Raw genomic sequence first — 27,937 nt, 5'->3', positions numbered from 1 at the left:
CTTTTCCGTTTTGTTCTTTGGGTTACTCTTTCTATTTTTTTTTTCTGTGTAGGCCTTGTGGTCTGTGGTTCAGTTGCTGTCTTACTTATAAAAACTATACTATATAAAAACAATTTACAATTACTATATAAAAACAATTATAATTGTTACAAAAGCATCAGCACTTTATTATATATATTATTTAATATATATTTTTATTTGATATAACTTTATTTTATAAATTTTTTAGTTATTAATTAAGTGTAGTTTTTATGCTTGTGTGTGTGTGTGTGTGTGTGTGTATAAATAATTCATTTATATATTTTTATTTTTTGTAATTATTATTATTATTATTTGTTTGTTTTTATTATTTTTATGCTAATGTAACATTTTAAAGAATTTACTTATTTATTTTATTTATTGTTATTTAGTTATTTATTAAATACATTTTATGTTAAATTAACTGTACATACATTTGTAAATTTTATATATTATTTTTATTTTTGTTGTTTTTTATTATTTTTATGCTAATGTAACGTGTGTGTGTGTGTGTGTGTGTGTGTGTGTGTATGTGTGTGTGTGTGTGTGTGTGTGTGTGTGTGTGTGTGTGTGTGCATGCGTATTTTTTAATTAAAAAAGTATATTATTTTTATTTTATATATTTTTATTTAGTTATTTATTAAATACATTTTACTTTAATGTAAACAAAATAATATAAACAAAAAATATATAAGATTTTATATATATTAATATTTTTATATTATTATTTTATATTTATTATAAATAATTTTTATGGTAATGTAACTATATATATATATATATATATATATATATATATATATATATATATATATATATATATATATATATATATATTCTATATATTTTTATTTACTTATTTTTAAATACATTTTTATGCTAATGTGACTGTATATTTACATTATATATATATATATATATATATATATATATATATATATATATATATATATATATATATATATATATATATATATATAGTAACATTTAAATATATTGCATCTTATTAAATAATAATATAATATAATATAATATAATATAATATAATATAATATAATATAATATAATAATCTATGCACATAAGTTGCTATCTAAAACAAAATAAATAATACCTCATACGACCTAATGTATCATACAGTGTTTACGTTTGCAGTCATTGTAAAAGTGAAGTGAAGTGACGTTTTAAACGTGAACTTACAAACCTCTATGCAAATATCATCTGGGGGTTTCCATCAGAGATATTGTTTTTGGAGGATTTCGGGGTAATGGATTTCCAGTCAGGGCCGTGGCTAATGCGACTGAAGGTGGGAGCAGTTTCAGACGTTTACTCTAGCATCAACCGCTGTTAGAATAATACAGGTCATTTATATCCAAATGCAAAAATAGCTGCTGTATTTATTCATCATAATTTACAAACATTTCAGCAATATATCCATCCACCCAAGGGTCCACTTTTCTTGTCCTCGAGGCACATAATTTCAGTCTGGCTAGTGTTTTCCTCTGTGATATTGGGAAACGTTGAAAGACAAAAGGTTTTCTTCAGTCAAGCGTGATCCCTTGGAGAGGTTTGGCTGGAGTTCTGGAGCCTAGCGTTTGGAGTTTTGGCTCGGTTTGTGTCTCTCAGAGAGAGCTTTACTCTGCCAGTCGCATCATTAGCAGCTGTATGTGTTTTTCTGGGCTGGAGTTCATGCGAAAATGCTCTTAATTTCTCATTTGCTGATTGCTTTCAGGCCATTTACCTTTACTTTTGATGCAAAAGTGCAATATGCTAGCCAAATTGGGTTTTATCAGAACATGTATAACTAGATTTTTGCTATTTCCGCAGGACATTTTAGTGGAAAACTCCAATTTAATTCACAAGAACTGTGGGCAGTTGCCAGGTCATTGCTGAACTGCTTATAGTCATACAGTCAGTAGTGTGTTCAAGGGTTTTGTTTGGGTGTTGCTTAGGGCTTTAGGACGGTTGACAATTGTGGTATGGTAGACATTTTTTGGTGCTGCTATGGCATTTGGGATGGTTAATGTGTGTAATCTCTCTATATTTTTGTTTTATAGTGTTATTTGAATTTTTTGAGAAGTTTTTTGTGTGTATTATGTGTTGAACACCATTAATAACAACACCTGATTAGGGACTGACAGGATCAGGGTAATTTCTAGTGGGTTATGCATGTTGCTAAGTTCTTTTTGGAAGTCTAGAACTCTTTCTTTAGCATTGAAAGTGGTTATTATTGTGTTTAGGGTTGCTTCTGAGACATTTTTAGATGTTTCTAGTTTACCCTGAAGAAACCAGTTAAAACGCCCTATCAGTAACCCTGAATGTCCTAGTAGCACACAAAACAGAATGCTTTAACAACCCTTCTAGAGGGTTCTGGTGGCTGCTAATGTATTCAGCTTGTTGCTAGGACAATCCGACTGGTTGCTAGGCTAATTCAGCTTGTTTCTAGGGCAATCTGGCTGGTTGCTATAGTGTGTTGGTTGTCTGCTAGGGTATTGTGTATGTTGCTATGTTTTTTTTTAATGATTACTATGGTGTTTGGTTGCTAGGGTGTTCAGCCTGTTGCTAGGGGAATCTGACTATTTGCTAGGATATTCAGCTTGTTGCTAGGGAAATGGTCCTGTTTGCTAAGACTTTTGTTTGTTTGTTAGGTCATTCTACATGCTGTTAGGGTTTTCTGGTTGCTAAGGCATTGCTAAAGGGCACCATTTGGTTGCTAGAACATTCTGTTTTGGTTGCTGCTAGGATATTCAGTGTTACTGCTTGGGTGTTCTATCTGGTTTCTTTTAAAGGGTTCTTTTGAACCTTGTTGCTAGGACAATCCGACTGGTTGCTAGGGTATTAAGCTTGTTTCTAGGGCTATCTTGTTGGTTGCTATAGCATTTTGGTTGTCTTCTAGGGAATCTCTTATCTGGTTTCTTCTAGAGGGTTCTGGGCGGTTGCTAGTGTATTCATCCTGTTGTTAGGACAGTTCAACTGGTTGCTATGGTATTTCATTTTTTTAGGCTAATCTGGCTGATTGCTATGATGTTTTGGTTGTCTGCGAGTGTACTCTGATTATTGTAATGGTTTTCTTTGTGGTTGCTATAGTGTTCAGTTGCTAGGGCATTCAGCTTGTAGCTTGGACAATCTGACTATTTGCTAGGATATTCATTTTGTTTGCTAGAGAACTCTGGCTGGTTGCTATGGTGTTGGTTGTCTGCTAGCGTATTCTAATTGTTCTTATGGTTTTCTGTGTGGTTGCTATGGTGTTTAGTTGCTAGGGTATTCAGCTTGTTGCTAAGGCAATCTATTTGCTAGAATATTCCGCTTTTTTATAGTAAAATCTGGCCTGTTGCTATGGTGTTTTATTTGGTTGTTAGGTCACTCTAAATGTTGTTAGGCTTTTCTAGTTGGGCATGTTGAGGTGTTGCTAAAGAGCACTGTTTGGTTGTTAAAGCATTCTGTTTTGGGTGTTACTAGGATATTCAGGGTTACTGATGTGTTTTAACTGTTTCTTCTAGATGGTTATTTGTGGTTGCTAGGGTATTCCGCTTGTTGTTTGGTTGCTAGAGTATTCCACTTGTTTCTATGTCAATCTGGCTGGTTTCTATAGTGTTTTGTCTCTAGTTGTCTGCTAAGGTATTCTGATTGTTGCTACGGTTTTATGGGTGGTTACTATGGTGTTTGGTTGCTAGGGTATTTAGCTTGTTGCTATGAAAAATCTGGCTGGTTGCTATGGTGTTTTGTTTAGTTGTTAGGTCATTCTACATGAAGTTAGGCTTTTCTGGTTGGTTGCCATGGTGTTTTGTTTGGTTGTTAGGACATTCTACATGTAGATAGGCTTTTCTGGTTGGTTGTTATGGTATTGTGTTTAGTTGTTAGGTCATTCTTCATGTAGTAATGCTTTTCTGGTTGGTTGCTATGCTGTTTTGTTTGGTTGTTAGGTCATTCTACATGTAATTAGGGTTTTTTGGTTGGTTGCTATGGTGTAGTGTTTGTTCGTTAGGTCATTCTACATGTAATTAGGGTTTTCTGGTTGGTTGCTATAATGTTTTGTTTGGTTGTTAGGTCATTCTACATGTAGTTAGGCTTTTCTGGTTGGTTGCTATGCTGTTTTGTTTGGTTGTTAGGTCATTCTACATGTAGTTAGGCTTTTCTGGTTGTGCTATGGTGTTGTGTTTAATTGTTGGGTCATTCTACATGTAGTTAGCCTTTTCTGGTTGGTTGCTATGCTGTTTTGTTTGGTTGTTAGGTCATTCTACATGTAGTTAGCCTTTTCTGGTTGGTTGCTATGCTGTTTTATTTGGTTGTTAGGCCTTTCTACATGTAGTTAGGCTCTTCTAGTTGGTTGCTATGGTGTTTTGGCTGGTTGCCATGTTATGCGGCTGATTGCTTGATCTGGTTATGGTAAATATGAGCAACAATTATAGCGATGCTTGCTTGGCAAGCTCAGCCAAATATAAATGGTATAAATAAGGGTATTTGAGTGTGGTTGAGCTCGTGGAGGATGTCTTTGCAATCTTTAGTGTGTGATTTTTGGATGTTTTTCTGCATGCGTGAGTGTGACATTGTGTCTGTGCTTTGTTGAGTGTGGATAATCCAAATTTGTCGATGCTTTCAAGCATTCAACGCCAAAATATTATTTCTTCCCTCTTTTTTATTCTACTATACTTATTTTTTCCCCACTCATCAGCCCTGTCTGTGTTCTCTCTCATACGTGTCCATGTGTACACACACGTGTGAACCCACACCGGCTCACACAAGCCTCTCATCCAGTGTTATTTCTCTGCTGGGGAAATTGAGCTCATAAAAGATGAAAAGGCTTATTTAAGAGAAATTGCAGTGTAATGAAACCCCATTATTGTATCCCATGGTGCAATGCCTGTGGCAGCAGCTGCTCTTCACTGCTCAATCCTGTTTGTGCGGATTAGTCTCTCTCTCTCTCTCTCTCTCTCTCTCTCTCATGCACACTTTCTCATTTTTCAGCGCTCACACTCAGGCCCACACACACTAATAATTCCCTGTTTTCCTCCACAGGGCACTACTGTAAATGTCTTAGATGTGTCATCATGGCTTACGTAGATATAGACACTCATAGGCTCTGCAAAAAACAAACAAAAAAAAAAAACATATATTTTATGCACTAACGTTTTGTTCTTGATACAAGATTCTTCTGTTACACTGTCAAAATTGACAACATCATATTTAAGTTGACTTATTAAACTACTTAAAATTAGAGAAACAAAAAATTACAGTAATAAATACAGTAATTACACTAAATGCTATTATACCTTAAACTATATTGTGTTAACCTCCTAGGGCTCAGTGGCCACATACGTGGACGGAATATTTTACCTCATGTTTTACTGTTTACTGTTTTGCATGTTTTTCAAGGCAGAAATAAAGAGTTTTTCATTCTATTACATAAAGGTGACTTCATTGTCTTTTATGGAAATTCGGACTACGAGTCCACATACAGTTGAAGTCAGAATTATTAGCCCCTTTGTTTATTTTTCTCCCCTCGGAGAGCCGATTTTTTCAACACATTTCTAAACATAATAGTTTTAATAACTCATTTCTAATAACTGATTTATTTCATCTTTACCATGATGACAGTCAATAATATTTGACTAGATATTTTTTAAGACACTACTATACAGCTTAAAGTGACATTTAAAGGCTTAACTAGGTTAATTACGTTAGCTAGGCAGGTTAGGGTAATTAGGCAAGTTATTATATAACGATGGTTTGTTCTGTAGACTATCAATAAACAAATTAGCTTAAAGGGGCTAATAATTTTCCATAAAATGGTGTTTAAAAAATTAAATACTGCTTTTATTCTAGCCAAAATAAAACAAGTAAGACTGTCTCCACAAGAAAAAATGTTATCAGACATACTGTAAAAATTTCCTTGCTTTGTTAATCAAAAGGGGGGCTAATAATTCTGACTTCAACTGTGTATATGTGTGCGTGTGTGTGTATGTGTGTGTATATATATATATATATATATATATATATATATATATATATATATATATATATATATATATATATATATATATATATATTGCCTGTAACATCATACAAAGATTCAAGATACAGATTTAAGAACCAGACAGAACTGTTGTGTGTGTATATATCCTATTTTTGCCTCTTTGTTATGATTTTTGCTATGTGGACACAATGTAACTGGAGCTGTGTGAGTGTGTGTGTGAGAGAGAGCATGTGTTCATATGGGTGTGTTTAGGCAAGCACAGATGTTCTCAGCTGTACAGAAGCGTAACTGGCCCTTCACTGTTCGTCCTAATTAAAAGCAAGTGTGGCTACTTGCAGAAGAACAGAGAGAGAGAGAGAGAGAGAGAGAAAGAGAAGGAGAGCGAGGGGAGTGAGAGTGAGAGAGATCTGTTGACCAACATTTGGAACAAGACAAAATCTAAATCCAGTTTCGGTTCAGTCAGTTTGTGTAGTGTTGTTCTTTGGATTCATATGAGTATTGCAGTCACCTCTGTTAAATGAATATACAAGTTGTTATTAATGTTCACGCTATAAGAGGGACACAATTCAAATTAAAATGTAAATTTAAGCTTTCATTTTATTGACACTTTTTCATTTCAGTTTTCATTTTCGATTTCATTTTTAACTTCAAGCTGTATGCAAAGCCTATGCTCATCAGTGGGAGGGGCGTTTTCAAGTGACGTCGAGTGCTTTCACACACAGAGCCCGAGGGCAGAAGCACGGTTTTGTTGGTTGAGACAGCGTGAGTTACTAGTGTAAATGCAGTATAACAGAAGTAAAATGGCAAAAACTGTTAGTCAGCTTTTACGTGAAGCAGCTGCTGCATTGGTACAGCAAGAGGAACAGGGGACACAGGAGAACCAAACGTCAAACTTCCGTACTCTAGTAACTCATGGTTTCTACGGCCCCGTTTACACTAATGCGCTTTCGTTTTAAAACGCACAAGTTTTGCTACGGTTATGCCATCTGTCCACACTACGCCAGAGTTTTTGAGCGCCGAAAATGGAGCGTTTCGAAAACGCTGGAGAGGCCGTTTTCATTCTAAAACGCTGCTGCTTCGTCTCAGTGTGGATGGGGGAAAACGAAGACATCTGAAAACGAGGGCGGGGCTGCAGACATTCGCCTCTCTGATTGAGGTTTTTCCTCAATATAAAGTAGCCTAACACACACAGTTCAGTCTCGCATCCTCTCCCTGTAAGTTCGGACAACGCAAGTTTGATATGGAAAACAGACCCTCGACACATGTCCGGTAAATCTTCAAAGGGAACAGTGTACTTTATAACCTTATTCACATCATCCTGGCTACGTTGTTTCGCTTTCTCAACAATAAAATGTAAACATGATTTAAGGAACTGCCTATTTTCATTTTGATATTAACAACTTAGCAGACAGCAGAAATGCTGAGGCGTCGTGCTGCATCTTCACTGTATGCATATTTATAATAAAACAGAGCCTTTATAACATCACTGCCTCCTTTCATTGTCATTGAAAATACGAAACGTATCCTCTGCTTTGCTGAATGTCAATATTGTTTAATAATCAATAATAGCCATTATGAAAGTATAACGCACAATATGTTTATACTTATAGGAAATAAAGGCAAGCGATCAGTCAATATACAGCATGTACGTGGTTCCATTAATTATTAACTTAACTTTGCGCTCAGCCAAAACACGTTACCTGTTAACAAGTAATACATTCAAAAGACCAAAGTCTGGGAATATGTCGTTAGATATAGACATCAAGATTAATTAAATATCACGTTTAGCAAATATAGTCAGATTAGATACAGCGGGAGACGCTTGATGAGCAGTCCGACCAGCTCAGCTCTCATCTGGGTAGAAATGCTGCAGCGCTTGCCCGAGAGTGTGTGTGTGGTCACGTGATGTGCGTTTTCAGCGTTTTGGTGTGGACGGAGAGCAGTTCAGAAACGCTGGGTAAAACGCTAGTGTGGACGCGGATGGTTTTCATTCTAAAACGCCGTTTTAAAACTAAAACGCACTAGTGTAAACGAGGCCTCCGAGTTTACTTACATCAGCGCACATTCTACTATCACGTTCCTTTTTTATAGATCACAACTTTTGCATGGGTAGTAGCGTTGGCACATTTCCACCCCTGTTTTGTGGGTGCATACGCCACATCTATGAACCACAGTCTGGTTTAGCCTGCTTTCAGTTTATTTATTTATTCATTCATTCATTCTTTTTCTTTTCGGCTTTTTACCTTTCTTAATCCGGGGCCGCCACAGCGAAATGAACCGCCAACTTATCCAGCACGTTTTTATACAGAGGATGCCCTTCCAGCCGCAACCCATCCCTGGGAAAGTTTATTTATTTATTTATTTATTTATTACTTTTAAAGTCATTTATATGCAACTTTCAACTTAAAATAGAACTTCAGACGCATACAAATGTGCATTTTAATAAAAGCACTCTGAACAAACACAGCATTACACACGTGTGTCCCTGTTTTGAATTTGCATCCCGTCTGGAATGTCCGTAGGGAGTCACAAATGTGCGCTTGAGGAGCTGATGGATGTTTTATGTTTGTGTTTCAGTGGCAGACGAGAGTAACATGGCCTCCATTCAAGGACAGAGACCTGGTAAGAATTTAAACACACAAACACAGCAACAAGCCACACGAGGATGTCATTTTACTATGCTTAAAGAGAGTTTCGTTAGGCATGCTAATCTAATTTTTTTGGACAAAAATAGCTACAGAAATGTGATAAAAGACACAATTGTTAATCATTTTTATTAATAAAGAATAAATAAGTTATAGAGTTTATCGTCCAGACTCTTCCACCATCCTGCTTTAATAGCATTTTCTGATACCCGGCTGGCCCAAGATCAAGCATGTGATCAGCAGAGCCCTGTGTTAGTTGACTTGCTGGCCAGTAATCTGACTCCAGATCAGTGCCTGTGTCTCAGCCAAGTCAAATGAAGATAAACGGAGGGCGACTGCCGGCCATTTGTAGCCTGTCAGTGGAGGCGAGAGAGTGAGTTGCTGCAAGGAGTGATTGAGTTAGTGGAGGAAACAGACACACACTGTAGAGCCGTGACCACAACATGAAAGCAAGATCACAGACAAACTCAATTCAGATCAAAGCGGATGGTAATGGTTAACATTTGAGATATTGATAAATAGTTTTGTTGGTTTTAGAAATGTGTACAGTTATTAGCTCTTCCAATTTGTTTATGTTCAATCCACTTCATTTCTTCATTTTGTCCCAACAAAAACAAATTGTGTGGAACCCAGCACTTTACCGTGTATATACAATAGAGTATATATGTACATACCTTACTGTTGTGCAATTATAAGGAATAGCAATGCCAATAAATGCTTTTTAACATTTTTTCTCATTTTTTGAGTGCCTTGGACTTACTTTTGCTGTTTATTCTGATGAATCCCTTACCCAAAAAGCATCGACACATTAATTAGGCTACCCCTGAGCACTTTTTGTTTGATTTTGGATTTATATCTGTATAAACAAATAAAGTCAGAACTATTAGCCCCCCCCCCCCCCCCTTCTTTTTTTGTTTTTAAATATTTCCCAAATTATGTTTAACAGCGCAAGGAAATTTTCACAGTATGTCTGATGATGTTTTTTCTGGAGGCAGTCTTATTTGTTTTATTTCGGCTAGAATAAAAGACGAATAAAAGAATAAAACGCTATATTTTTTTCTTATAAGCCCCTTTCACACATACAGACCTTTCCGGAAAATTGCCGGCAATTTTCCGGAAAGGTTGTATGTGTGAACAGGTCCTTTTTGAAAATACCGGTAAATTCGTTCTGGCTATTTTCCGGAAAGGGAAGTTGTAACATTACCGGCAATTTGCCGGAATGCTGCGCTGTGTGAATGCAGAAGGAAGATTCCCGTAATAAGCGCGTGCACGTCTAGAACGTGCTGACGTGAGACGTCTGCTTTAGCCAATCACAACAGTCAGATGCTTTTACGTCCGTGCGGTTTGTGAGAATAAAAACCTTTGAATATTTTTCCAGACACATTTAGCTGCCAGAAGTTAGTCAGATCACGTTTATATGTTCTTCTTTATGCCAACTGTGTAAATAATCATCGATGAGATGCTTATGATAAGCCGTTGTTTGTTTACCTTTAAGCTTTGCGTGTGCCTTTGAAACAGCCTGTAAGCGCCTGCACACGCACATATTATGAACATCTCGACATGAGAAAGTGATTCTGCGAAAGTTGTTCACAATATTGATCATCCACAGAGTTTGTAATGTAGTCAAATGTTTACAAATACAAGCGCAGCCGTTTAAAGCTTATTTGTGGTGAATGATGTCAGAATTTACCGGTATTTTGGAATGGATGTGTGAATGCTCTTTTCCGGAAAATTTACGTAACGTCCTCGCCTGTGTGAACAGCGCTTTTTTGAATTTACCGGTAAAGTCGTTCCGGAAATTTTCCAGATATTTACTGGTATCACTGTGTGAAAGGGGCTATAGTCTACAGAACAAACCATCTATATGCAATGACTTGCCTAATTACTGTAACCTGCCTAGTTAAGCTAATTAACCTAGTTAAGCCTTTAAATGTCACTTTAAGCTGTATAGAAGTGTCTTAAAAATATCTAGTAAAATGTTATTTACTGTCATCATGGCAAAGATAAAATAAATCAGTTATTAGAAATGAGTTATTAAAACTATTATGTTTAGAAATGTGTTGAAAAAAATCTTCTCTCAGTTAAACAGTAATTGTAGAAAAATGAAAAGGGGGCTAATAATTCTAACTTAAACTGTATGTTTGTGTGAGGAAAAAATAAAAAAATAAATATATATATATACTCTGTAAAACCCAAAAATTTAAGGAAACTCAAACCATTCAAGAAAATCGATTGCAACAAACCATTCAAGTTCAACAACTAATCCTAATGAGTACTGTAAACTTACTCCATTTGAGTAAACGAAGCAATTTAAGCACAGTAAAACCAAATAAATGAAGAGAACTCAAACTCAATAAGTTAAAGCAACTCAAATCATTTGAGGAAACTGATTGCTACAAACCATTTGAGTTAAAAAAAACTTATCTATATGAGTACTGTGAACTTACTCCTTTTAAGTTATAGTAATGAGGTATTTCATTAACTCATTAACCTTCAACGCTGAGTTCAAAACTCTTTTCAGTAGAGTAGAATTAACTTTCAGTAAATTGAGTTAACTACACTCTTTTTGTTTGGTAAAGTTGACTGTTGGGTTTTGCAGTGTATATATAAATAATGTGTTTGTGAATCACTTATAAATATATGAAAAACACTTTAATTTCATATAAGTCATGAATAGGCGAAGCAGTGGTGCAGTAGGTAGTGCTGCCGCCTCACAGCAAGAAGGTCGCTGGTTTGAGCCCCGGCTCAATTGGCGTTTCTGTGTGGAGTTTGCATGTTCTCCCTGCGTTCGCGTGGGTTTCCCCTGGGTGCTCCGGTTTCCCCCACTGTCCAAAGACAAGCGGTACAGGTGAATTGGGTAGGCTAAATTGTCCGCAGTGTATGAGTGTGTGTGTGTGGATGTTACCCAGAGATATGTTGCGGCTGGAAGGGCATCCGCTGCGTAAAATCTTGCTGGATAAGTTGGCGGTTCATTCCGCTGTGGTGACCCTGGATTGGTAAAGGGACTAAGCCGACAAGAATGAATGAATGAATGAATAAGTCATGAATATATGACTGTATATACATTCATATATTAGTACATATGTGCATAGTTTATACACGCTTGCATTCACTCAACTAAAATCGGACAGTAGCTGTATTGTGTGCACAGATCTCCACACACATGGCATTGGATCATAAATGATATCATAATCAAAAGCACATGCACACAGTCTAGATTGAATTTTAGCGTCTCTCTCACAGCACGTGCATGCATAAAGACACACACAGTGTAATTTGCATGCACCGTCTACGCATAAGCATCTTGTGTACTTCTCAGGGGTCAGGGACAATGGTAAATACATGGACGGCTGATTGGAGTGTAGTTTTACAGATGTGAGATCCGATAGATATTGACAGGCTGCAGGCCATTCTGCTGACGCACTCATTTTTCTCTCTTTCCTCTGGCTCGCTCTACCTACGCCAGACTCCTTTATATGCTCTGACATATTTCATTATTAGGATGGTCTTGAAGACATGGCTTCTCAGAGTTTAATCTGGCTAAAAACCTCCTGCTAGTGCCAGCCAAGCCGACCACTGCGGTACTCCAAGACCTCTCTCTCTCTCTCTCTCTTCTAGCGTCTGAGATTTTTTTTCCAGTAAATTCAGCATCTAGTCCTGCATTTATGCTGCCTCTTTAAAGATCCTCTGGATTGCTTTAAAATCTGTAGTTTCTTTTAAAGTATAAAGTAATGATTGAAAGATGAAAAGGGGGCAGAGCATGTCAATTTGATCTCTTATTCAATTATTTAGTCAGTAGCTATTGTTTGTATTACAGCTCTGCTAGTCAGTGTCATTGAATTAACAGGATAGTTCACCTAAATAGTTTTAATTCTATAATCATTTACTCACCAATTACTTGTTCCTAACCAGATTATTTTTTGTTCTGTTCTGTTTTGCTCGATCGTGCAGATTTGCACTCTATAACATCAGAAAGGTCCGACCCTTCTTATCTGAACATGCAGCTCAACTCCTTGTTCAAGCTCTTGTTCTCTCCAGACTAGATTACTGCAACTCTCTACTAGCGGGGCTTTCAGCTAACTCTATCAAGCCTCTTCAACTGCTCCAGAACGCAGCAGCACGAGTGGTCTTCAATGAACCTAAAAGAGCACATGTCACTCCACTGCTCATCCGTTTGCACTGGCTGCCAGTTGCTGCTCGCATCAAATTCAAAGCTCTGATGTTTGCCTACAAAGCGACTACTGGCTTTGCTTCTTCTTATCTGCTCTCACTTCTGCAGATTTATGTGCCCTCCAGAAACTTGCGTTCTGTGAATGAACGTCGCCTCGTGGTTCCATCCCAAAGAGGGAAGAAATCACTTTCCCGAACTCTCGCTTTTAATCTGCCCAGTTGGTGGAATGAACTCCCTAACTGCATCAGAACGGCAGAGTCACTCGCTGTTTTCAAGAAACGACTAAAAACTCAACTTTTTAGTCTCCACTTCCCTTCCTAATCTGCAATTGCCTCTCTGGATATACCACTAACTGTACTCAAAAAAAAAAAACAATTACTAATGCTTTCCTTCTTAGACTTTACAGACCTGAAACATGCCTAAAGCACTTATTCATTGTTGCTCTTATAGTTGTGTAAATTGCTTCCTTGTCCTCATTTGTAAGTCGCTTTGGATGAAAGCGTCTGCTAAATGACTAAATGTAATGTAATGTAAATGTAAACACAAAGGAAGATACACTGAAGAATGGTTGAAATCAGTAACCATTCACTTAAGCTTGGTTTATACTTCTGCGTCAAGTGACCGGCATAACCCACAGCGCATGCAACGCGCGTAGCTGTGCATTTATACTTCTGCGCGCTGTCTCTGTTGGTCTGCATTAACACTTCCGAAACGCTAGTTGGCAGTTAGGTATTTATGTTCCTTTGTGTCGAGTTTCTTCGAGTTTTGTTTTTTTCTGAACGCTTCCTGAATGCATAAGTGGCTCAAACTCGCTCATTTTGAGGCAGGAACCGGCGGACGTGCAACAACTTTAAGTTTGAGGTAAACACAAAACAAAACTTTCCATCCGGAGCTCCTTCACGGGACTCCACACTTGTAAACAATCGCATCGGGCTTGCGCCGCTCGCAGTTCTGCCCAGACTCGTCAGCGCTACCAAGCCGACCAATCACAGAGCTTGCACCACCCGTCGTTGCGGTGTGTAGTCAGCGACGCCCCACAGCGTAAGGCTATTCGTCAACACGTAGGTTGCGCCGTAGCATACGCGTACGCTTGACGCAGAAGTATAAATCAGCCTTTACTTAGTATTTGTTTTTCCTACCACTGTCTCAGGAAAGAGCGAGGACTCAAATGCAGAACTAAGATGGGTATTTATTAATTATAAAATAAAGCAAAAGCAGAACAAAAACAACCCCGAGGGGGAAATACATAAATACAAAGACAAGCTAGACTGGACTGGGCTAGCAAGGAACAAGACATGACGTGTCATGAAGAATGACGATGAATCTATAAAGGACTATAAACGAGAGCAAACTGACAAACAGGTCCCCATAATAAAGTAATAATGCGTTAATAAGGAGCGTGGGACTAGACAATACACAGGATGACACAAAGACAACACCATCCATGTGCTCACGACAAAACAGGACTAGAACACGCAGCCAATGAGAGAACCCATTAACCACGTGTTCACATGAAACACAACACTAAAGCAGGTGGCCACAATGTAAAAACCAGGTCACATGCTTTACACAACACAAACAGAAGGCAAGACACGAGCACACGATAAATGAAAACTCTTACATCACTCACACATGCAATGTGCATGTTCCATCCCAGCACCAACCGCAACCAAAACTAACTAGACCGAGAATAAAACCGCAAACTGCAGACAAAACAAACACAAACATCCACAAACAGTCCTGAGCATGCCCGGACCTCGAGTGCAGCCAAGACGTCGCTCACACATAGACGAAGACAAACAGTGATAGGGAGTATGAATGCTCAACCCATGAAAACTGGAGCCAAGCACAACATACATGCCACGACAGGACTAGTGTCTGGACTCTGCCACCAAAACAAGAATTAACAAGACCGAAGTGGAATCCTGACAACTATGCTTACCAGTTTCTAACAAAACATTCATTCATTCTTTCATTTTATTTTCGGCTTAATCCCTTCTAACAAAACATCATATTTTTTATATATATTAATATATAAGCATAAATATAATTATTCAAAATATCTTATTTTGTGTTCAACTGTTTAAAGAAACTCATAAAGGCATAGAATTACTTAAAGGTGCAGTAGGTGATTGTCTTTAGAAACATGTTTTGTTGTGCTGGTTGAAAGTCTCTTCACAGTCCAATAGTAATGATTATAGTAAATGATCTACATGTGTTTATATGTATTTTTATATTCTGGGAAAAGCATAAAACTAAAAAATGTTCATTCAATTAAATAGAGTCGGACCGTCATCTCCCTTAATTCCGATTGGCAGGTCAGACTATCTGTCAGCAAATGTAGATTCCGACTTCTGCGAATGTGTTCACGCAGATCCGCCATTAGCGCGTGCCCGTCTGCATCACAAACGCATGCGCTCCGAGCGAACTGCGGGCCGCTCGCAGATGCCGAGTTGGAGCCGGAGGCGCCGAAGGACAGCCGAGCTCGGGCCGATAACTGTAAAAAGCGGCCGCGCAGTCACGAGACAGACCGGGAGAAATCAAATGCTGAATTAAAACTTTTAAAAACCTGAATCAATATTGGAGTTACTTTAGCACGCTGGAGAAAGGACGACACCATGGCTGAAGGTATTACTGTTAGACAGATAATGTTCTGTTTTGAAACTATTTTATGTTAGATTGTGTTCTGTTATGAATGACTTCTATGGACAGATGTGATGTTCAGCCACTGAAATCTCCCGGCGAAAGATTGATGTGATTATTTTCAGTTTCATAAGGATCTTTGACAGCATCTATAATGTAGATTTATATTTAGTTTAACAACAAAACACCAGTAAATAGCGCTATTCCGCCTAGCCTGCTTTACTGAGCTGAAGTTGCTTTTATATTCACATTGGGTCATTTTTGAACAGTGATAGCCTTCCTATACTGTTTACCATGCTACTCTGAATATTCGCTCTGAAATAGCATGTAAATGTGGCAAAGTATTTCATGTAATTCCTGCATGGCGCTGGCACTAACTAACTGGCGAATGACATGAACTAGTGGGTTGTCTGTCGGCTGTTGTGACACGGTGCGCGCGCTCTCGATTTCAGGGGGTGTGGCTTTGAATCACAGTCCCTCCCCGCCGTCCAAAGATAATATGCTAAGCGGTTAGCATTTTGGCAGATCACCTACTGCACCTTTAAGGCTGATTAAATAGTGATAAAATATTCATTTTTGGGTGAACTATCCCTTCAAGACTAAATTATTGAGACTACCAGGAACACTTTAATTGTCATAAATGGTCAATTGTAATTGTGTCATGTTTATTAAATGTAGCAAAAGTTAAGGGTTATTTCAGGGATATTTTTTAAACCTTAACACAAATTTGGTTTTAAGTGTCAGAAAAATGTAAAAGTATGTTTTCAACGTTCTTGATGCTCCTATAAATGAGACCAAACTATAATAAATCGTAAAATTTATCTAGCCTAACTAAAAAAAAAAAGACGTTTATACATAATGTTGCAGCCAAATATAATGCCTGTGCTAATGAATGTCAGCCAGACCTTATGGAAGCTCAAAAAAGCGTCTCTCTCATGTGACGTTTCCTTTATGATTAGACACAAATCATATGACTCGCATGCCTGTGAAAATTGTACCCTGGAAACTATAATCAGTTATTTCTATAAAGAGGTTATGAGAAAGAGGTTGTCATATGTGGCACGCTAGTCTCAACCACTAAACATGGCCATAAAGGGAGGTTTAGGCGTTCTGACAGGCTGAGTGAAACATGCTTCACTGTTAATGGTCATATTAAGCTTTAGATAGATTTTATTGTGAAAACCGATATGAAGCATAGAGTTAATAGCCTGGAGTAGTGGGGTTTGTGCATGTGTGCTTAAAATGGAAAATGTGTAAGTTTTTGTTTGTACAAAATGTATTGCTGTAGCTGCTAATGCCTGCTGAACAATTACAAAATATCTATATTTTTTTATTATAATGTATACGGTAGTTCTTCATTGATTTGAGTTTTTTCAAAATAAAAATATTACATTTACAAAATTCGTAAATAAAAATATGTATTTTATTTTTTTAACTTAGATTTATTTTTATTTATTTAATTTTTTAATTGAATAAAATTTTTATTATTAATTTTTTATTTTGTTTTATTGTCTTTTTTATTTTTAATTTTATGTTTAATTTTATTTTTGTAGTTATTTTATTTTGTTTTATTTCGAATTTATTTATTTATTTATTTATTTTTATTTTATTGTTTTTTATTTTATTTTATTTTATTTTTTTTATTTCAATAATTATTTCAATAATTTTTAATAATTTTTTATAATTTATTTTTATTTATTTATTTTTATTTTTATTAATTTTAATTGTATTTTTATTGTATTGTATTTTTATTTTATTTATTTTGTTTTATTTAAAATTTTTTATTCATAATTTGTTATTTTTTTGTTTTATTTATTTATTTATTTATTTTTTTATTTTATTGTATATTTTATTTTTATTTGTATGTTTTATTTTATTTTATTGTATTTTATTTTTACATTTGAATCACAAATAACAACACAAACATAACTTTACAAAACCTCAAAAACAACTTCAGCGTTTAATACATTCATTGAATGTAGCCAATGAAGACCATACACTGACATTATGCCAGTTTTATTTCCCACTTATGTGCTTTGTTTTGCAGGAATTTAGACTGAAATAACTGACAACTCTTATCAATCCTCTTATCAGTTTAGAATCACTTTGCAGACCTTTTAAATTCACAAACAACATATCAAAATATAGTATTTTTATTTTCGGTTCGGACCAGGCATTCAGACCAACTGTGAAAGGACCCTAAGAGACCGTAACTGAGACAAAGGAAAAAGTAAAGGCTCAAGGACAGAACCCTGTGTAACACCAATTCAGACAGGCAGAATATTTCATTTGTATCCTGACAGAGTTAGAAAATGGCTGTAAATCCCTAAAATAAAACTACCTGAGATACTGAGAACTAGTATCTATTGCCAAACTTAGGTCCAGAAGATTTAATTAGGTCCAGATTTTATAAATTATTGGTAACTTTTACCAAACTTGTACTGTGTATAATTCTGTTTTCATAGTTTATTTGAATAAATTAGTAAGTATGACTCTTGCTATCAACAAGAACGTGTGTAAACAGTATGTGTGTGTAGCGGATACAGTAAAGAGCCGAGTCTCGGTCTGCAGGAGAGAAGAACATGTCCATTAAGAGGATAGATGAAAGATGCTGGAGGCAGCGCTTCTCTCCGTCTCCGTCTCGCTTTCTCTCTCTCACTGGCTTCCCTCCAAAACACCAACATTTTCCTTTGGCTCCAAATGAAGACCACTCATGGAGGCTGCATTGCTCACGGGCTCTGCTGTGCTTTAGTTCACAGTTCAGCATCCTCCAATTCATCTCTCTTCCCGTTTTTTTTCCAGTTAGCATTCGCCCGGCTCCGGCCCTGCAGCGCTGCTTCTGCTGATTTGTTTGTTTTGGTTTAGTTTTTTTTCTTCTGCGTCTCATTATTTTCCCTTTTCTTGATAATGGCAGCATACAGGTATACTGTATGTCTGCCGGAGAGTCTTCACCAATTACCGGTTTATTTCCTAAGAAGTCGTTCAAATGACTTTCCCATCTCCGAGTCCCGCTGTCGGTTCTCGCTCGTCTAGTTTGTTGTGAGAGCCGCCATGTTGTGCCTGTTTAGATTGATTTATGTAAGCATCCCAGAGAGGGCCATCTGTGTCATACTGTATGTTTATGCGTGTCGGCTTGCGTGCATGCAGTGCTGTGGAAATTAAATCTACATTTGAAACATTTCATGGCTTAGATCTTACTGATTACAGCAGCATTTTGTGGAAATGAGCCCTTCTAGTGTGCACTATTTTGTGTAATATGGCATCCCTGAACTCAGGGTTTGCTTATGCTGCCATTTTTTCAGTCTGCAATTAGATTTATGAGACTAAACACTGGCTGGATTTAGTTTAAATTGTATATACACAATTTCAAGAAGGACTTTATTTATCTTTATTACTCAAAGTTGAATCATAATACATCAGTCAGTGGGACCAGATTTAAAAAAAGATTGACCATATGTTGAATGAAATTGAATGTTAATTCATTTCATGTTTGTTTCTGTAGCGCTTTCCCAATGTATTTAGTGTCAAAGCAGCTTAACATAGAAGTTCTAGTAAATTAAAACAGTGTCAGTTCGGTTTTCAGCGTTGAAGTTCAGTTCAGTGTGGTTTAATTTAATTAATGTTGGAATTCCAAACACTGTAGAGCAAATCCATCGATGTGCAGCTCTACAAATCCCAAACCAAGCAAGCCAGTGGTGACAGTGACCAGGAACAAACTTCACCAATTCACGAAAGTGAAGTGAAAAAAAAAAACACGCTTTTATGGCCGTTTCCACTGTCAAAAGGTACCTTAAAGCAAACCTTACCATACCACTTTTTGGATACCTTTTGCGAAGGGATTCCTAGCCTTGCAAAAGAGTACCAAAAAGCCAAGCTAAAACCGCAGCTGAACGCTATTGGTTTACAGAGATATGTCACTTTCTAGTGGACAAGAGGGAATGAAAACAAAGGATATGCCATGTTTTAAATATATATAATACATAATAACACATATTAATACATACATAATAACAAGCCATGGTCAACCAGAGCTCAAACAAACCTTGTCATCGTCTTGATGAACAGCCACAAAGCCAAGAAGGAGAGCAGTTTCTGCCCTGTGCCCGGTAGTTGTTTACAAGGCTCTCTGATTAAAGTAAAATGATTAAAGTCAATTAAAGTAATTGATCTAGATTAAAGTAAATGATCTAAATGTATTCATATGTATTTTTATATTCTGGGTAAGGCATAAAACTTAAAAAAATGTTCATCCAATTAAATAGAGTCGGACCGACTTCTCTCATAATTCCGATAAGTAGCTCAATCTGTCTGTCAGCAAATGCAGATTTGAACAACTGCGCAGCCGTTTGTACGCAGCTCCGCCGACCGCTGCACATTCACGAGAGAGAGCACGCGCGATTGGTAAAAAAACGCTAAATCAAAACTTTTTAAAAACCTGAATCAATATTGGAGTTACCTTCGCACGCTGGAGAAAGGATGACACAATGTCTGAAGGATTTCTCTTAGACAGGTAATGTTCTGTTTTAATACTGGTTTAGCTTCACGCAAAGCTGATGTAACGTTAGATGTTGTTGTTACAAATGGGTTATATCTTCACAGAAGTGTTATTCAGCCACTAAAATCTTCAGATGAAAGATTGATAAGAGTATTTTCAGTTTCATAAGGGACCTTTTACAGCATTTATAATGTAGATTTTAATTAGTTTAACAACAAAACACAAGTAAATAGTGCTATTCTGCCTACTCTCTTCCTATATTGTTTACCATGCAACTCTAATATTCTCTCTGAAATAGCATGTCAGTTTGGCTTGCACGCCGCCGGACAAGCACTAGTCGCTTTTAACACATGAGAGAGGGTTCTTTTGCTGTGCTCGTGTTTAAGGAGGCGTGGCTCTAGGCGGCAGGGTAGGGGCTGTGATTCAGAGATTTATGCTAAGCTGTTAGCATTGTGGAAGATCACCTACTGCACCTTTAAAAGTCACTATGACTTTACATGTTTTATTATTTATTATTTTGTTATTTTTATGCCTATAAATGTCATTTAATCATTCAAAATGATATGCGTCCTCCTGTGGCTTGCTTGGATGAATAAATGAATCATCGTTTGTTTGTATTAGAATGAAAGACAATGAAAGAAATTGAACTTAATGTAAAGGCTGAACTACGACTTAAAGCATGGTTTAAATCTCTTCCCAGCATGCCACTTTTATTCCTCTCAAGCACCAAGCACTTCTGTTTTCTCCTTTTTTCCAAATGTCTTTTTTCATTTCAGCGTTTGGAGCCCTTGGATTTGTGTTATTCCTCCATTTTGTTCTCTTGTTTGTGCTCGTTTTAATCCCTCACCTCATCCTACTGCTCCTGCTACCATTATTCTCACCCATTTGCATTGTCCATCTCTTAGCACTTAATTTGACGTTGCTCTCCTCTGTGTTACTACTTCTGCTTTTATCTCTAATATTCCTGCACGTCTGGTCCACGTTTGCAATGTCGCCTTTATTCCCCGATGCTCTTTCACCGTCACCTTGAGGTTTCATCATCCACCCTTCTCAAGTCCTCCATCCTTACATGTTTCATCTCCGTCTGTTCCTTTAATGCGTCCACATCCATTAGACTTTCTGTTCAGATTACCGCACTACTGTCGCTTTTTCAATTCACTACTTTTGACCACTTTGCTGAAAAGACCAGAGGAAAATCTTCTAGATCAGAGGGGCCCAATGTAGGGCCCATAGACCAAAGTTGGCCCATAGTAACCTTTAGGTTGGCCCACCATTCTATCTGACAAGAGAGGGAGATTGATAGGGAGTTGTTTGGGACGAATGCCTTTGACAGAGATATTCATTTCGAATTTAACGTAACCTTTTGTTTCTTTAATTCAGAAGCTACAAAAAAAAGCCAACTAAGATTAAATAATTTATATGAATCAGACTTTTAGGGCTCTATTTTGACGGTCCATCCGCAGAGCGCAAAACGCAGGGCGCAAACGCTTTCAGGGCGTGTCAGAACGCATTTTTGCTAATTTAAGGACGGGAAAATCCGCTTTGCGCCATAGCGCATGGTTTAAAAGGGTTGAGTTTATTTTCTTAATGAGTTTTAGGTGTGTTTTGAGAATAAACCAATTAGAGTCTCATCTCCCATTCCCTTTAAGAGCCAGCTGCGTCGCGCCATAAGCGCATTCGCTATTTACAGGACGTAAAGTAAGTCTAAGTGGAAAATCTGAGCATTTCACTAGCAAACAGTTAACAGTTTTTTTTAACAGTAAACTGTTAAACAGAGCATCTACTGCGTGAGAATGAGAGATAAAAGATCTACTTTCACTTTCGCTCTTGGATAGGGAAACCTTTACACACAGACATCAATTAGTCTTTAAATAATTATTTGCATTTGTTAAGCGCAAATATCCGTTTCAGAACTATTTCTAAATTCAGTTCTAATTTCCAGCAAATGAATAAACGAACAATAATAACGAAGTGTGCTCAAAAACCTGAGTTATATCCTAAAACACATGCTGTGCCCCATATGGTCTAAAACCTGACAGGTGGGCAAATCTAAGCTTGTTTTTAATAAAACAAATATAAATATGGATATAATAAATAATACTGCTAATAATAATAACATTATACAAAAGCAAATTCTTATGAATGAACTGAAAAAGCCTCCCAAGATGAAGAATACATAAAAGCAGTGATTTTTCATATTTATGTAGACTAGAAAATAATATGTTTTGTAATATTTTAATCCTTCATATTTATATTCTATATCTATTCTTATTATATCCTATATATATATATCCTTAATATTTAAATTTTTTCATATGTAAAGATATTTGCCTATTGCTCTCTTGTGCGTATTAAGCAGTGTGTAAGCGAGGCGCAACTCTGCGTCGGAGTTTAGACCGGGTTTGTTTTGGTCTAATGAAAAATCTATTTTAGTTTCTCAAAATAGCAAAGCGCCAGCGGTCCGCCTCAGAACGGCTTCCCTTTTAGACCAGAACGCCTATGGGCGCACATATGAGCGCAAATGCATTTGCTATTTAAACAGCGTAGTGCAACGCCTCAAAACGACTCTTGCACCAAGCTGAAACTACCAAAAGACTACTGCGCCATGTCTTGCGCCACACTGCGCCGGGTGAATGATAGGGCCCTTAAAATGTAAATACTGTCAGAGGACAATGCACAAGACATCGGCAAGCAAATCAAGGCAAAGACAGGAGCGGCTCGACTAGTATACTCAGCATTGATGTTATAAATGGGATTGGTTATGTTTTTTACTATATTGAGTTCATTTTAAATTGTTAAAAATGATACGGCATCATTAATTAACATGTTTTTAAAGTGACATTTTCTAGTTATTTCTAAATATTAGCAAATAAATTAAGAAATTACCCATGGCAAATGTAATGTAATACGGTTTGGTATATTCAACTTCAGCCCACAGCCCTCAATCAAGTTTGGATTTGGGTCTTTATAAGTTTGGGCACCCCTGTTCTAGATGATCCAGGAATGTTAGTCCATATTTAGTCTTGAGTAGCCAGACTTCCAGATTTGCAGATAGACTGATCTTATCTACAGCTTTCATTGGACTAACACCATTCAAAAGCCATTATACTGACATGTAAAGCAGCCAATCTCAGATTAAAGAGTGTGTGTTGTAAACTAAACATTTTTACTATTTATTTAGAGACAATTTTACAACTCAGACTAAAATGAAGACTCTAGATTGTAGAGTTTAGTGTCAAATGCAGAGCTTATAAAGGAAAATGCCATTCGAAACAATGAATGTTAATGAATGACAACTTTTTCAAGATTTAAAGGGCTCAAAAAGATTTACTAACTAACTAGCTATTATTTCCGAAATTGAAGTAGGATGTCTTAACATTTTTTATGAGGTTAAACATCAAAAATGATTCAAAAATGTTTTTTTTATTTATCTTTTGGCTCTAACATTGAACCATCAGTAGAGAATTCAGTTGTACAATATAGTTACCATAGGCTAGACTTTGAATTGATGTACATTTGCATTTACAAACAATATTTAAAACTAAGAGACATTAGTGTCTGACCCAAATGATGGAAAGCTAAAATGTAAAGGGCCAAGGACAGAACCCCGTGGAGCACAAATTCAGACAAGCTCAACCTTACATCTATATCAATACAGACTTTGAAAATTGCCTTGTGATATTTAAAACCTTTACCAGTGCTGGACAATCTCAGAAATGCCAAATATGTTGAACAGTATCAAAGGCTGAGCTTATGTCCAGAAGAATTCTAATGGAAATGCATCTGAAGTCAGAAGTCATCAATGAGTTATTGGTAACTTTTACCAATAATCAATATTGAATGGGATTAAATAATCATTTACCAATAAAAACCCAGAGACCACCTGACTGACATGCAAAACAGCCAATCACAGTTTGTTTTATTTTCAATGTAATAATATAATGTTGACATTTCTACAATAACAGCTTGTCAGTGTAAAACTTGTAAAACAAATTTGAGTCTGTGTGGTTAAACAAAGTCATCCAGCTGTACAACTCCTGTAGTGTTTTAATATTCATCAGACTGTCATCTAGGACTTTTGATGTCTGAAGTTGAAACAAGCCAATTTCATAACATGATTAAAACATTACTTGTTTTTCTGTTTATCTTTTGGCTGTTACATAGAACCATCAATAGAGAATTCAGTTGTACAATAAATATTCAGAGATGATTCCTTGGATTTACTCAATTTTTTTTACGTTAAGTGGCTGTAAACAATTTATTTGGGCCAAATTTAAACAAACAAATTAAGTTGAATTTAATTTAATTTAATTTGTTCGTTTAAATTCAACTCAAAGAATTATTTGCAACAGTTTTGCTGACATCATTTTTTTTTAGTGTAGTTACTATAGACTTTAAATGGATGTCTATTTGCATATCATTAGCATTTACAAATAATATTTTAAACCGAGACCTTAGTTTCTGACCCAAATTAAAGATATAAAAGCTAATAGTTAACGGGCCAAGGACAGAACCTTGTGGAACACCAATTCAGACAAGCCAAATCTTACATCTGTATCCATACAGAGTTTAAAATAGCTGTGTGATATTTCAAGCAAGACCTTTAATCAGACTATCATCCAGGACTATCATATGTATTTGTTGTCATAGGCTGAAAGTCAGCTGCATAATATTTTATGACAGAGGTCTTTTCAGCTGAGTACTATATGCTATGTTCGTAATCTTGACCTCAAATCTTGCATTTCCATCCTCCGTCCTCCATCTCTGAAATCCCTTCATGTCCCGTCTCAGAGCCCATCTCCTCCAACGGCACGGCGCTCGGACCCCGTTTAGGCCTACGGAAGTCCAGCTCACTAGAGAGTCTCCAGACGGCGATGGAGGAGGTCAGTAAAGATGAAGTGCCCTTCCATCGTCCACGTGCACACATGGTGAGAGGCCGAGGATGCAACATGAGCTTCCGTTACGCCATCGACAAATCCTACGAAGGGCCTTCTGAAGCAGAGGATGGTGAGTTGGAGAATCAAGAAACATTTTATTTACTACTTCATCTTTACCTTCATGTGCATATTGTTTTTAATTATGTAGACTTAGTCCAGCTATTCAATAGAATTGTTTTTTTTTTTTTAGTAATTTATTTATTAATTTGTTTGTTTGTTTAATTATATGTTTGATCATTTAATTATTTTATTTATTTGTATTTGTTAATTTTATTTATTATTTTATTTGGTTTATTGAATGGTTATATATTTATTTATTGTTTTTTGTTTGTTTGTTTACTTGTTTGTATGTTTGATCATTTATTTATTTTATTTATTTGTATTTGTTAATTTTATTTGTTTATTTGATTGATTGATTGATTGATTGATTGATTGAATGGTTATTTAATTATTTATTTAATTGTTTGCATTTTATTTACTTTTATTATTACTACTATTTTAGGGCAAATGTTCTAATTTATTTTTATTCCAAAGTTTATCTTTTGTTTTATTAAAATGATTTTAAATAATTTAATGGTTTTATTTTTGGTTTACATGAAACTTACAAGCTGAGAAAAATGAAATAAAAATTTGCTTTGTTTATTACAACTTTATTATTTAAATTGTTATTCATTCTTAAGTTATGAAATTTTACATTTTATTTATAATTAGAAGAACAAATATTATTGTTTTATAAATAAAAAATATTGATAATATTAGTATTAAAAATAAATGATTTTATTTTTTATTGGATTTGTTTGTTTATTTAGTTTTATTATCTGCATTTATTTATTTGTTTTTTATATGGTTTATTTGTTAATTTATTAATTAATTTATTTGTTTGGTTCATTTAGTCTTCTTTTTTACAATTTTTTTCAAGGGCAAAATTTCTGATTGAGTTTTTATTCTAAAATGTATATTTTGTTTTATTAAAGTCATAAAAATGTTTCAATGGTTTTATATTTGGGTTAGATGGCAATATCAGTAGCAAAATCAATCTGAGCAAAATTCATAAAAAATTTTGCTTTGTTTATTGCAATTTTATTAATTTAAGCAATAAACTACAAATTTTATAACAGTGACGGCAGCTCCTCACGGAGACTGCCGTCTAAAACAAAACGAAAAAAACGGAAACTCATTCCATTTCCACAGCTCTCGATCACGCCCCCTCGCAAACAGTTATTACTGAAATGTGTATATTCCATGCAAAGTGTAAAGCAGATTGCTTAGTTCTACTTAAATGAATTGCGGTGCACTCATGGCATTTGGAATAATTTAGATGTTTTTAACTAAGTGCGACTGGAAAATATGCGCGCGTCATTTGTGCACCGCTTACACAACATGTGCAAGCCGCTCCAATGTGCGCTTTGTGCAAGTCGTACACTTTCACTGGAAATGACAAACTTACACCCTAAGCTTATTGACAATGCTTCCAAGGCCTGTGCAGCAGCACAGCAGCCACATTTAATAAAACTATAGCAATTCATACCGAAACTTCGTACCAAATCTTTTTTTTTTTTTTTATCGATTTTGACAATGGTGTTCAGTCAGTAAATACCGATATCAATTTTATCGCCCAGCCCTAAAAATTGTAATGAGTCTGCTTAATTATATGTTAATTTGTTTGTTTGATCAGTCGTTCAATTGTTTGTTCGTTCGTTCATTCATTTATATTTATTTATTTGTTTATTTATTTACTTGTATTTATTTATTTATTTATTTATTTATTTATTCATTCATTCATTCATTCATTCATTCATTCATTCATTCATTCATTCTGCCTTGTTTAAGTCATTTAGGCATGCATATATGAATTGTGAAATGTTACAGTTATGCATGTTATAAACATCAAAACAGTGTAAGTAACTTATTTGTTAATATTGAGTGAGTACCTAATTTAACTGATTATGACAACCAACATGAAATATGATGTAGTGCACTTTTTATTATTATTACTTCCTGTTATATTCATAATTAATGCAACTGTTATTCTTTATCACTGCACCGTAATTTAAACAGAAGGCTGTCAGTGGTTTCTGCACTTATTGCTAACAACAGCAAAAAATGCATTAATGAGAAGTGTGTGTGTGTGTGTGTCAGTGTGTGAACGCTTCATACCAGTGAAAGCAACATCTGAGCACAGTAGTGAGATTATCATGAGTTTGCCAAACATGTGCTAATAGTTACAGCTGCACAGCACTGCTGCTCGCTTCACCAAAACTACATCTGGACCCTTCACATTCATTACTCTCACCAAAATACCCCCATATGCTTATTAGTCTTTACGTTCTTCATGTGATGTTGTATTGTGGAAATTAAAGTGAGCATTAATTCACTGCGAAAAAATCAGAAAGAAAAATAGATTATTTGCCTATGGGGTAAGCAAAACTGACCTGAAATCATTCTTAAATGATTAAATAGCAAAAATATTTACTTATAATAAATACTAATGCACTATTAAAACTAAACAAAGATGCTAAATTAGGAAAACTATTAAGTTCATTCCTTCATTTTTCTTCCGCTTGAATGAACGCTTATGCTTATCCAGCATAAGTTTTACACAGCAGATGCCCTTCTAGCTGCAACACTGTTCTGGGAAACATCCATACACACTCATTCACACACATACACTATACGCATAATTTAGCTTACCCAATTCACCTATACTGCATATCTTTGGACTGTGGGGGAAACTGGAGCACCCGGATGAAACCACGCCAACACTGGGAGAACATGCAAACTCCACACAGAAATGTCAACTGATCCAGCCAAGGCTCGAACCAGCAACCTACTTGCTGTGAGGCAATGGTGCTAACCACTAAGCCACCGTGTTTCCCAACTATTAAGATGTTTTGTTTTGTTTTGTTTTGTTTTGTTTTGTTTTGTTTATTTATTTTCTTATTTTTTTTCTTAAGATGTTTTAGTAAAAATCGCAATAAATCCAAAATGTTTAATCTTAGATCTAATCTGTAAAATATTATGGGCTCTTAAATATAGACAAAACTGCTTAAAACTAT

General features: G+C 35.9%; 1 protein-coding gene across 10 annotated transcripts in view; it reads left to right on the top strand.

The window, feature by feature from the left end:
• The window catches only part of pard3ba (par-3 family cell polarity regulator beta a), a 291,161-nt gene that overhangs the window by 177,840 nt on the left and 85,384 nt on the right, over positions 1 to 27,937 (top strand). For 9 of the 10 annotated variants that reach the window (XR_012401677.1, XR_012401655.1, XM_017355769.3 and 6 more), the window contains 2 exons: positions 8,568 to 8,612; positions 24,736 to 24,951. Coding sequence is in view for 8 of the 10 variants with exons in the window: in XM_017355769.3 (XP_017211258.1) it covers positions 8,568 to 8,612; positions 24,736 to 24,951 (261 nt within the window). In the remaining 2 variants the exon portion in view is untranslated. Of the gene's footprint in view, positions 1 to 8,567; positions 8,613 to 20,720; positions 21,366 to 24,735; positions 24,952 to 27,937 lie in introns of those variants that run through there. The other variant, XM_073947028.1, reaches the window with a different exon arrangement.

This window comes from Danio rerio, chromosome 1 (genome assembly GCF_049306965.1).
Source record: "Danio rerio strain Tuebingen ecotype United States chromosome 1, GRCz12tu, whole genome shotgun sequence".
Lineage (NCBI taxonomy): Eukaryota > Metazoa > Chordata > Actinopteri > Cypriniformes > Danionidae > Danio > Danio rerio.
Note: the sequence above shows the minus strand (reverse complement) of the source record. Positions and strands in the feature narration are given on the sequence as shown.